Source organism: Chamaea fasciata, unplaced genomic scaffold (genome assembly GCF_029207755.1).
Source record: "Chamaea fasciata isolate MVZ Bird 193981 ecotype frontalis unplaced genomic scaffold, bChaFas1.0.hap1 SCAF_3, whole genome shotgun sequence".
Taxonomy (NCBI): Eukaryota; Metazoa; Chordata; class Aves; order Passeriformes; family Sylviidae; genus Chamaea; species Chamaea fasciata.
In genome coordinates this window covers 45,129,861-45,142,749 of record NW_027094088.1, presented here as the reverse complement: position 1 = coordinate 45,142,749, position 12,889 = coordinate 45,129,861, and the positions used below count along the sequence as shown (strand labels likewise).

Below are 12,889 nucleotides of genomic sequence, written 5' to 3'. Positions count from 1 at the left end.
TAGAACCACCTTTAACAACCTGCTATAGCAATCTGCCAGTTTTATGTATTTCTTTCATTTAAAAGATTTATTCCTTAGGCAGAGAAAATGAGATCCAGCTACAAATTTTGCAAGGAATATAATTATTTTCTTCAGCTGATGACTCCGTCTAAAGGTGTACAGTAAGGTTACAAACCCATTTCACTCGCAGAACTCCTAGTTTCTCTGCCCCCCCCCAATATAACAAATTACCAGGGTACAACCACTAATAGCAAACCGTAACTTTTGAGTAAGAACTTACTACAAGAAAGTGCGCTTCCCAAGCTCTAGATGTGGTTCCAATTGTCAAACTGTAATTCTGTAACAGATATAAATCATCATAAAAACTTCACTCATTAACAGAAGTTACAGAGGTACATAAAGAAGTAATTTTGTTAGCACTGATAATCCTGCACAGTTCACCACCAGTTAACCTCATTCCTTCATTGAATGTGTTCTGAGCCATGTTAGTTTATATTGTTAGTAAATCAAAAAGTGCAGCGAGGCCTTCTTGTGTAAAAAGAAGTGCAAATGCCATGCATGAGAAACAAATGTCCCCCATTAAGTCTGGAAGGTTGAGCACTTTTTATACACCATATTAATTGGATTACAGCCTCAGAAAACCGATGTAGTAACTCTCACCTAGAGGTCTTTCTAGCATCAGCAGAAGGTATCTTTCTGCAGAGGGACAGAGTAAACAATTCTGTAAGTCAGGCACAAGATATTTGCAATGAGCAGATTTACCAAGTCTGAGGGACAGCCCCCCAAAACAAACTGGTTTTGAAGGCAAAAATATTGTCACTGATGTTCTTTTATCTTTACAGCTTGTCAAGAGAAAAATAAACTGTAGAACAGAAAGCAGAATTTTAAAAGGGCGTAAAATAGAAAGCATCTAATTCTGCTTCAGTAACAGATTTCTAGTATAAGGAAGGAAGAAATTCAGAAAATTCAGCTGCAATTGCAGCTGACATACAAATTACGAAATAGAATCCACTTGGAAATTTCAAAAGAAAAAACAGCAATACATTACTTCTGACACAATCAGAATAAAGCAAGGCCTGTACCATTTTCAACAGAATACGTTGATGTCGCAGTTTTATATATCTTTAAACAACATCCATTGTATTTTCAGTAGATTAAAAGAGGTATGAGAATTTCGAGATCAGAAGAGAGAAAAAAAATCAAATATGCTTTCAGTTGCTTGAAATCAATAAACAAGTGTAAACAACTCAGTATTTTAAAATGCCGGTGTACAGTTTTTTTGCTGATTGAGCAACACATCTCACCTAGAAAAAGATACTCCCATTTACCTTTAGGAACATGAAAATCTAATTTTCACTACCTAATTACTCATTTTTCACCTCCCACTCAAGGAAAATGAAAGTGCTTCTTGCATCTAAACTTAAATTACACTTTCTATGCAAAAGCGCTTTTTTTTTCTTTTTCTTTTTTTTTTTCCTTTTTTAGAAAAGCCAGGCAACAAACTATGGCTCTCAAAAGGATGACACAGCTCACCCGCAAGTTCTGACAACGCACCCTCCTACATTTCTAGACTAATTCTAGTTCAGTTGAAATTGAAGATTTTGGAGCCTTTCAGATTAATAAGATGAAGCTTTCCAGAGGTAAAACATGCAAAGGAAAAAGAAAGAAAATGTAGACTAATCATACATCAAGAGAAATTATGTTCCGAATACATTTTGCTGGAATTCTTGTGATAACTTCTGATATCTTAGTAAACTTCATGTGACATTTTTAAAACACTTATTTTCTTGTTCTGAGAGAAAAGAAGAACAAAACATGTTGACCTTGCTTTGTCCGACGAAGAATAAAATTAAAAAGTAAAAAAGAAATAAGACTTGTTGCAGCAGCCCTCTTGTTAGAGGGTAGAAATGAGCCCTGATTCTTTAGCCTTCTGATGACTGTTTACATATTTCTAGTGGAGTCTCTCACAAATGTAACATAAACAAGTAGATTGTTTTCATTCCAGTCTCTGATGGACTGGTGAACTGACCACTAGGGTCAGAAAGGTGTTCCTCTCATCTACCAATCCTTGACCAAACTCCAAATCCTATTTAAATCGCAAATGGTAATAAATATTCTCTTTCTCTGCTCACCTCTGAACCTGAGTGAGTGTGGTTCTTTCGTGTCCCTACCGGCGACAAGACACAGACTTCTTTTTTATCACACGATGAAAAGGGTCTTGGTTTATTCCTCTTTACAGCTCAGCCATTCTGACTCCAACTATTCACTGACTCTGGCTGCAGCAAGATCCTACTGTAGGTTTCCCTTGCAGCCTCTGACTGCTGGTTATTTCCTGCTAAACTCTGACTGCATGTCTTGGTCTGCAGACTGTGAATGCAGGCTTTTACCCGGCTAGACTATGGCTGCAGGTTCCAACAACAGGCTCTGACTGCAGACCCAGACTGACCTCACAGCAGTGATTCTCCCACCCCAGGATCCTTATTCTCCCTCATCAGCTAACCCACTCCCTTTTATCACACTTATCTTTATGGGCTACAGCTGTGATTCATCAGGGTGAGGCTGTATTGGGTAATTAACACAACTCTTATTTATCAGGGGTGATGTATTCCCTGTATTCCCTTCTCCTACGTAAGACAAAAACACTCAGAAAACACAACCTTCTATCATTCTGAATTAATTCTTAAATTCATAATTTCAAACAACAGAAAGTCCTACCACAAGCTTAGGTTGAAGCTGTGCCACACCTAAAATCAGAAAGAGCCTTCAAACCCAATACTGGAAGAGAATGATCTCACTGGCTCTGACAAGATCAAGGAAAAGTGACAGGGATTGAACCAAGTTTTGGACTCAGATCTTGAAACTCCAAAGAAAAGCAAGTTAAAATGAACCAGAAGATAGGGTACAGAACAAACACAGTACTCTTCTTGTAAAAGATACTACCAATAGACTCCAGAAATGGACTTGGAGGAATAATATCGCAATATTCTGAAACTATCCAAAAATGCAACGTATCTTCTACAGGATTTCAGGAAACTTCTCCTATCAAAGAAAATTTACAGGATATTTCTACAAGAACCCTGGTCAAATCAAAACAAAGACCAGGCCTCCATTGATTCTTCTTTCATTGACAAACCACGAGCAAAAGTAGTAACTCTTCAAATGCATAATTCATTACATGAGACACATTAGAAGTGATTAAAGACTAAATAATAAGGCTGACATATCTGATCAGGCAGTCAGACCATCATGTAAAGACCTACTGAAAAACAACTTGGGGTATGAATCATTAATTCACAAGCTCACCCCACTGAAATTCAGTCAACAATGATGGCATCTGAGTTTTTTGGATTTACCTGTGAAGCTATCACCCTTCCTGCAACTACTAAACACTAGACTAGTCTTTTTTCTTTTGCTCACAAGCTTTTCTGAAGGACCCACTACATAATTCCAAGACTCCAATAAACCAGGCACAGGGCTGATGTAGACAGCTGAGCCCAGAAGAGCTGGGTGGAGCTGGCATGGCACAAAGTCAAACCCCAGCAGACTTGGCATGGCACGGGATAAACCTTCGCTTTCTGTGGTAGCTGGGGCAGAACAAAAAACAAAACAACAAAAAAATCAAAACAAAACAAAACAAACAAAAAAGAACACATGTATTTAATACAAGCTCTTCAAAGATTAATCCAACTCTTCAGCAATGAAGAGCTATTAAATTACCTGTAACACCAGAAGAAAGAAAGAAATGGCGATGGAGAGAACCTTAGTGAGTATTTCCCCGCATCACAAATTGTGAAGTTTTTCACTTTCCTCTTGCATGGAAAAGGAAATATGCATTCCATCTCCCTGGTAATTTCCATAAAGATTGCAAACACACATTACTATCTATGCATTAACATTGCAAAACCCACTTCATAAATGGGCAGAAAATAGACAAAAATGTGAAGTCAGGTGACCGACGCTTATTTTTTGGCAAATCCCCAGTGTTGGGAGCACACAGAATTCTTGTGACTGTTGCAGGGCTAGTGGTTCTTATCTATCTGTACAGGTATTTAGGTTGCTTCTGCCACCATTGGAACCAAATGTTTTTACAAAGATAGCTTAAGGATGAAGACCGTGTGTCTGCAGAGAGATGTTTAATGATCTGGCTTGTGCTTAGCATGTTAGTTCTAACTAAATTATTCCATTTTACTACTAGGAAATAAACACACAGTAGGTGATGTTCAAATGTTTATCAGCATGGCTACATTCCTGATGTACGATGAGGATCAGTTACCAGCAAATGGATCCTACAATGCAGAAGTTTACTGAGCCTTAACTGCAGATCTATCCAATTGCCTAGGCTTACTCTGAAAACTCTTCAAATTCTCTTCATTCCTCCACCTAAATTTATATACAAGGAGTTTGGCTTGCCCATCACAGGAATGAAGATGTTCATACACCACGGGAAATTATCTGGCATTTTCAGCAAAGGAAGACACATTCCTCTTTCTCGTTTTCCTTTTTCTGAAGCCAAAGAACACATCCCACACAAATCCCAGGTACTTGTTTTTTCCAGCTTTGCCTGATTTAAAAGGAAGAAATATAGCTGTAAGAGACAGCAATTTCTGGCTTGATTCCATTAATACAACTCCACATTCTGGCAATCCCCAGGAAAACTCAGACAGCCAATGCAAATTTTGTGTTGCCTCCTTTCATCATTCTTTTGAAAGAAGGATTTAAGCAGAAATATACTTCAAATTCAGTGGACTCACAGTTTTCACAGTAGAATTCCAGAGAGGTTTTCAGAGAGGGAGACAGATAGGACATGCCAGTGTTTGGAATTTGGTTCTGCCAGCTAATATCCTTCAGATATTATTTCCCACAGTCTAGTAAAAGACAACCACGTAATACAGGTCTGTTGTTATGCAGCATTATTACTCAAATCCTCGGGGAAGCAATCTCACAAAACGCAATGATCTTGTCACTCCATCTCAGTGACAAAAAAACTTGTCCTCCACTAAAATGTCATCCACCTTAAAAATTAACTGATTCATGCATGGTACGGAATGATACATTGTAGAATTTTGCCAAAGTCCCTCTGGGAAGTCTACTGAATTACTAGGAAACCTAATATACTTCACTTTTCTTCAAGCACATGACAATTATAAGGAAGTCATTCATGACTATGATAAGCATTCAGGTATGCCACAACACTGAAGGACTGACATCATCTTTTTATTTAAAATTGTATGTAGTTGTAGTGTGAATGCTCTTGTGAACATATTAATGTTACTTTAAATCTCTTATAGCATTACATTTATAGAGAAATTGCAGCTGTCACGTAAGTTAACACAGCTCGTGTTTTGACACCTTACCTATCATATCTTTCCCTTTCCTAACAGAAGGCATCTGGATACCAGTTTGTTTTTACTAAGCAATTCTGAGAAGCTAAGAAAAGCTTCTACTAAATCACATGCCTCAAAAACATTTGGTCCAACCTATAGCGGCTGAGTAACATCACTGGGCTCAAGGAGCAGCAACACACTTGAGGACTTTAAACCCTTCACCTCACAAGCTGCACCATGGTTATTATGTTAAAAAAATTAAAAAAGAAAAAGTTATTAAAAAACTGAATACATAGCTAGTTAATGAATCTCACATTTAATAACAAGGGACTACAGTATAAAATTACAATGCAGTAAAAACACATGGGAACTCTTGCTAGTCTTTGTTAGGAAACTGGGGTGACCTCTCATGATGGTGCAGGCAGTGCCCTTAAGCTGCTCTATTTCTTACAAGAACAAAGAAATACCACAGCTGTGTCTCTGATGGTCACAGGATATTGCAGTAAGTTCCATATTGCTGTGATTGCCTATAGAAAGGCTTAAACCGTTAACAAAAGTAGTTCCTTTACGCCTTTTCTCAGTTACTGAGATGCATCAGGCAGACTCAGAGGCCCTCCATTTCCAGAGTGGTATAGACAACAGCCAGACACAGCTTAAGTGCCATACACCTGAAAAACATAGTATAGGTCTTTAGCAGAATACAGATTGGAGACCAGAAATTATGCCAGGCTATCCTTACTTTGCTGCAGGGAGAAATTCCAGAGTATAACGGCGTCAAACAAATACAGTAAGAAGTTAAAATTTGTTCAGTCACCCTGGTAAAATGTGGTCACTTTACAGTTTAAAGGTTATTTATTTATGTATTATTACCAAACGAAACAAATTTATGTCACTAAAATTTTATTAGGAAGTATAGGAATATATACACTTCTTGACTTTCCTTCTGTCATCCACACAAAGCTTCATTTCAGTCAGATCAGGAAATTTAAACAGAAGCCTAGGTGTAATTCAGAAAACAAAACCAAAACTAATAACACAGATGGTCAACATGAACAAAGAAATCAGAGGAAAAATAAGAAAAATATTTGTCTTTTCAGTTTAATTCACAAACTTCCTGGTGTGAGTCCACTGTCAGTATTTCTCCACACAGTTTCCAATACTGATTCAGAGAAAAAGTTCAACAAATCCATGGCCCTGCTAAAAAGAGGCTGGTTCATTTTCTTGAATTAGAATTATCCTGAGAATTTTCCACACAGCCATGTAAGAGGAAAAACCACCTTTAAAATATGCCTGTAATAATACAGCACGTAAATAGAGAAGTGCAAGTCAGACATAGTTCTCAAGCCCATTCTAAATCTTGGGTCAAAAATTAAGTGGTATTCTCTCTTTACAGTCTGTCCACATTTTAAGTTCCTACAATAGATTTTCCTCAGGTCTTCAGGATTCCAAACAGCAGGATGTCTCAAAACATCTTCAGACTCTGACAGGAAATGTAGCTCTGTCTCTCAGAATATCAGTCAGCCATCTCACAGGGCTATCAAGAAACTTCCCTGGTGGACCAACAATTAGCTACAGAGTTTCCCCAGCTGCCTTCTCACACATCAAATACAGACAACTTCCAGATGCAGAACATGGAACAAGACAGTACACACTCTAGACAAGTCATTTCATCCACTAATATAATCTTAAAGGTGGTATAAAATGTTTGGCCACCAATTTTGGAATTAAAAAAAATTATACATAAAAGGTTCACATGTAATCCCCAAAAAAGAAATGGACTGCATGTCCTTGCTAAAACCCTTTCACTACAAACAAGCCATCCAGCTCAATTCCAAAATAGAATTTGAGATCATATTCAGTATCTGTACTGCAGTGCAGTGCCTTAGAGAGGAAGGTACAAATGCTGCAATCTCAGCCACGCCATCCCTCACATGAGCTGTTCAACAGTGATCTCTTGTGCCAGTCCCTGGTGTATCTTCAGAAGTCACATACTGACAAGTACAAGAAACACTTTTTAAGATAAACAAAGGATATCCAAAGCGGGTTTCGGCATTCTTTCATTCTACAATTGCTTCTAATAGCCAAGATTGCTTTTGAGCATTTTCCTCAGTGCATTCTGGCAATCCTACGTTTGATGACTGCAGTTACCAGAATCTCACATATTCTGATAAATCCCTTTAAAAGATAAGCAGCACATGAAAAGCATTGAGGGATTAAAAAAAAAAAAAAAAAAAAGAAGAAAAAAACAACTCTTTTTTCTTTTCTGTTTCACTGAGAGATTTGCATAATTCTTCTACTGTTTAGTTACTTATCTTACAATAATCTTCAGATCTCGTTTCTTCTCGTTCCATTTGTGTCCTCTAATTCCACAGAATCTTCATGCAGGATGGCATGTAAGCATGTGACTTTTAGTCAGATTTAAAGTGGCACTCATTGGCTAAATGCTGCCATAATGAGGACTCTGGAATAGAAGAGACTGAAATCACAGAATTGCTATCCTAGAAATGTGAACACACAACATTCTTAATTTCAAACTTCTCTGCCATATACTTCATTCTTTTATTACTCAATAAAACATCCCAGCACTGAGTGAATAAAATCTTTTGCATGTCAAACATGAATCCTAAATAATGCTTAAATTTGTTTCAAACTGCTCTTCCAGAGTTGCAAAGGACAATTACACTTTCCACTGGCAGTTATACTCAGAACCATTAAATCCACGTAGAAAATAAGGCAGCACAGAATACGTTGACACAAGCAACAGGTTCTGTTTTACTGCAGGCTAATTAATTTTTTTTAAAAAAACGCATTAGAAGAGAGTGCAACATGGAACATTAGCACCCAAAGTTTAAAAAAAAAAAAAAATAATAAAAAAAAAAAGATGATGACTCCATCAGTCCTGGCAAACATGTGCTGCTCACGCTGATTATGCCTCTGATTCCTGACAGGCATGGTAGTCATCACCGTCTCAGAAGACAGTGAAAAAAAACATAACCCTGACAGCCCTACTTCAGTGTGTCCTGTTGGTGTCTCCCACCATAAACAGCTAAAAGCAGACCTGCCTCTAATTTAAGAAACTCCACAACTCCAGAAAACCATCCACACTGGCATCAGGAACATCACAAGATCAAACAGCTAAATTACACATAGCTAAATTACACATTTCTCATCACTTTTAGGTACATATTGCTCCTGAAAATCAGGACACCTTTCAAAAATATAAGGGACAAATATAGGCAAATTTTTTTTAAGCCTTTCAATCGGTTTTAATCTTCTCACCAGCTTGCCAGCCCACTTCTTGAAAAGGCCCTCCTTTATGGGGGTTCTGTGTCACAAAAAACAGTCCTTGCACCTGCATATTAACGAAGGAGCCTATGCATTTAAGGGGAAATATTTTCTGTTTTCTCCTGGACCTGGGAATTATTTTCACTCTTGTCAAATTACACATCCTAATAAAGATAAATAAAAACCAGGTAATTTCCATATCAACTACGAATGTTTTAGATCCTTGACGGTAAAGACTAAACAGTGAAGTCTATTTTGCACATACCTTTCATCTTCCTAGTATTAAAAACAAACCCCAAACTCCTCTACAGGGAAGATGTCCTCCCTCGACACACAACTAATAAACACACTGCAGGATACTTGTTCCCCTACACTTCTCCTGCACAGAACATGTTTATTCTATGGGAGAAGTCAGCAGAATGTATGTCCAAGCCTAAAAAAGGCCACACATAATACAAGGTCATCTCCACATGGAGCACTCAGCAAACTAATGAGGGAGATCGCTGTTTACAGAGAAGCAAATAATTCACAGGACTACAGAAGAGTTGCTTGAGGAGAGCCGAACAGCACAGATCTGAGCTCCAGTCTGTCCAAAGCAGTCCCAAACAAAGTAAACTTTGATGCTTCCAGAAATACAGGGCATTAATAGGTTGTGTTCATGTCTCAGAAGTGACATATCAAACTCAAATTATTCCCAAAAGAAACAGAAATCCATCCTAGCAGCAGAATTTGCAGGAGGTAATGTTTAATGCCTCTTTACCAAAACAAAACCAAATCAGAAAAATAAATTAAAAAAAAAGAGCAACAAGTAAAGGGAATCATTAGACATATAGGAATGTGAAAGAAGAGAGAAAAATCAGAATTTCCAATCAATATGTGGCAAAAATACAAATTCAGTTTAGTAGCTTAATGCAAATACAGGGCATTTTTAATTGGGTAAAATCTCATGTGCAGTTTTAAACACTAAAAAAATATAGTGTTTATAATCCAGGGTAAACTCTAAAGATTTTAGGAAGTTTATGATGTCCTACCGAAGAAGAAAATATTAAGAGCACTGTTTACATGTAGTAGGCCTACAGATGTCATCCTCAAAGTATTCAAAGCACAGAATGCTTTTTGCTTGCATACAGTGTTCTTTGAACAGCTCTCATTTATCTGCAGAACATTTATGAATGCATCTGTCCCTAATGAGTATTTTAAAAATAAATAACTAAAAAGAAAAACTGCTGTAATTACCAGAGTAATATCATATTTCCAGTGTTTTCTACCAGTGACATTTAAAAAGTTACACACATGTAACAGCTCTAGAGACCACTAATCCAAGCTTTCTAACCATAGAGAGGTAGAAGACTACATCACAAAATATGTCTGAAAGCACTGACTTTTTCAAGTAATGCTCATAACTTGGACAAAGTGGGGGGAAGAGTAAAAATCACTGTTTACATACCACTACAGATTATAGACTCAAAACTTCACATGACATGGCTTTCTTGGGCCTTTTAGATTAAACTACACAAGAAGTCTCCCCAAAGCCTCAGTTTACCATATTCAAGGTCATTTTACCACTGGTGCAACATTCTAAACATTTTTAAGTATTATCTAAGACTGGGTTTGCCAAATCTGTATTAAGGCTGACACACATTATCAGGAGTGCTGTTTTACATAACATGCTGCTGCTGTCAGGTGCTGGAGTTTAACATTACTGTAGATGTGCTGAGATGTATTAGCATGCTCAATGCTTCTCCTTCCCTATTAAGCATTCAGATAACATGAACTAAGCTTAACACTCAAGGCTGCCATTGTACAAATCTCCCAAAAATCTTTACCAGTGAGAAGTACTAAGAAAAAGGACTCTCATAAATTGAGATGACAAATTGACTTTCACAGAAGTATTTTTCTGTTTTGTCTTTAGGTGTTAGGCAACACTACATATCACATAATGCTGACAGGAAAAAAAGTTGCCAATCTTTATGCCAACGTTGCGTAACAGCTGTATTTTCTGTAAAAGAACATTTTCCAAGAATTCTCAAACTAACAAGCAAATAAAATTATATTAAGGTATACATCTACTATCGTGCGGCTTCTGATAGAAGACAACTGGGATCCAGGATTCTTAATGCTGCAAACAGCATATGAATATGTTTCACATACACTATGTTGATTTCTTTCCAACCCCCTTTAGATGTATTTTCTTACAAGCCACTGAACGTGAACGTTTTCTAAATCAGACTGTACTAAATAAAAGAGAAGTTCAGCTTTATCCTACAGTCTCAGTGTTTCCAGCTCTACTTCACAAATGTCTCAGCAATTTTTCCTCAAACTGTGGCACGGTTTGTATACACCACCATTCTGAATGCAGATGCCTATCTGCAAAACTTGCTAGGACTGTGCATATAAACGGCACTAGGGAGATGGCCGAGAAGATAAATAAAAGCATCGCTTGAAGAAACATAATCCAGATAAGCATTAGATGCAGCAGTCCCGATGTATTAATTAAACGGAAGGAAGCAGCGCTCTAGCGCCTTAACGTGCTCTGGACCGAAGTAACGAAAGGATGCGCACGCCAGAAAAAGCCGTAGTAGTCTGTGCCCAGCGAGGAGAACGCCTGCAAGTTAGTGGGAACCTCCGTGGGGAGGGGACAGGGTGAGAGAGGTGCTTCCCCCCCACCCCCCCCACCCCCCTCCCCAAGCCTATTTTTGCGAAGGGAGTGTGATTGCAGCTTTGGCGCTGGGGACGGCTGCTCGGTTAGTATCTGCAGTAGGCGCACACATCGCGGCCGGGAAGGCAGAGAAGATGAGAGGAGAGGTGCTGCTGGGGTGGCGCCGCTCGCCCCCGCCCGCCTGCCCGCCCCTCACTCACCCTGCCCGGGGGAGCGCCGCCGCCCGCCCCTCCCGCTCATCCCGGCACGGCCAGCAGAGCGGGGGCCGGCTGTCCCCCCGCCCGGCCGTGGGGCCACACGCTGCCAGGCGGCGAGGGACGAGGCTCCGGAGCCCGCTCCGAGCTGCCACCGCCCCGGCCGGTCCGGGCGTCGCCCCCGCAGCCCCCGGCCCGCCCCGGCGCCCCGCCACAGCGCGGAGGTGAGGGAGGCAAGCGCGGCGCTTACAGTTCGCAGGAACTGGATCTCGTCCTCGCCCTCGCCCCCCTCGGCCATGGCTCCCCCTCGTCTCTCCTTCTGCCGGGCGCTGCTCCCGGTGCCCGGGCGGGCGGCGGCGGTCGCTCCCCGCGGGGCGGCGGCAGGAGGCTCGCGGCCGCGCCGCTCCGGGCTGGGGCAAGTGCGAGGGCGGCGGAGCCGGCGGCCCCAGCCCGGCCCTGGCTGTCAGCGGGATGCGGGTGCCCGTGCGCCTGCAGCAGGTTGACAGCGCTGCCCGGCTGCCTGTGCCTGCCGCGGGGAGGGGGATGCGATTAACCGGGGGAGGAGGGGAGGCGGAGCTCCCGGCCCCCCCGCCGCTGCAGGTGATCCGCAGCCCGCTCCCTCCGCACTCCAAACGCGCCGCCCAGCGCCCCTTGCCGGAGCTCCGCGGAGAGGCGGCTGCCGCCCGCCTCGGGGCTCGGCTCGGGGGCGCGCCCGGCGCCGCTGCCCGGCCCGCCGGCCTTCACCTGGCACGGCCCGAGCCTGAGGCTGCCCCGCTCCTCCGGGAGTCACCCGCAAGGCCGGCGGCGCCGTGCCTGCGTGGGCACGGCTGTCCCGGGCACGGCTGTCCCGCAGGAGTTAGGCGTGATGTGCTGCATTGGGAGAGACCTCAGGAGAGGGAGAATTAAACGGCTCTGCGCCAGTTATTTTGTCAGCCGACTGTACTGTCGGGGAGAAGAGCTGGAAGGTGCAACATGGCTTCACCGGGTGTTGGATGGTGTCGTTGAACCATCGTGTGAGTGAGCTTAACCCGGAATGTAAGGTTTTAAAATACCATTTCCTTGAAGGATGGCTCCCACGCATTTTCCATAGGGTGAAGTCAAGGGTTGCCACGGAATAGCTCATCTTTCATGAGCATTCGTGCAGATCGAACCTTTACAAGGACACCTGTATCCATCAGGGTGGATCCTTGGCCTCCAGAAAGAAGTCTGGCAAGCCAGAGAGCCACCAGACTCCTAACAGCAACAGCACTCTGAAGCAAGTGTATGGCAGAGAGCCTCTGTTAATGCAATGCAATGGTCATGAGGGAAGGATAACAGGGTATCTCAGAAAAGAGTGAAATTAACAATGGATCACTGACAGAGTGAAATGTATGCAGGATGTGTAACTGCAGAAGGCTTCTGAAGGACCAAAACTGTTAAACGTAATG

General features: G+C 41.4%; 1 protein-coding gene and 1 long non-coding RNA gene across 3 annotated transcripts in view; both read right to left on the bottom strand.

Annotated features, from left to right (window-relative positions):
* The window catches only part of RYR2 (ryanodine receptor 2), a 376,644-nt gene extending 364,720 nt beyond the window's left edge, over window positions 1-11,924 (bottom strand). For both annotated transcript variants that reach the window (XM_066178844.1, XM_066178845.1), the window contains exon 1: window positions 11,713-11,924. In XM_066178844.1, the coding sequence (XP_066034941.1) occupies window positions 11,713-11,760 (48 nt within the window). In that variant the 5' untranslated portion in view covers window positions 11,761-11,924. The remainder of the gene's footprint in view (window positions 1-11,712) is intronic.
* On the bottom strand, window positions 258-2,845 carry LOC136286828 (uncharacterized). Its single transcript, XR_010719996.1, has 3 exons — window positions 2,133-2,845; window positions 661-696; window positions 258-337 (listed from the first exon to the last, which is right to left on the bottom strand). It is a non-coding gene; the product is annotated as an uncharacterized lncRNA (long non-coding RNA).
* Window positions 11,925-12,889: the final 965 nt, after the last annotated feature.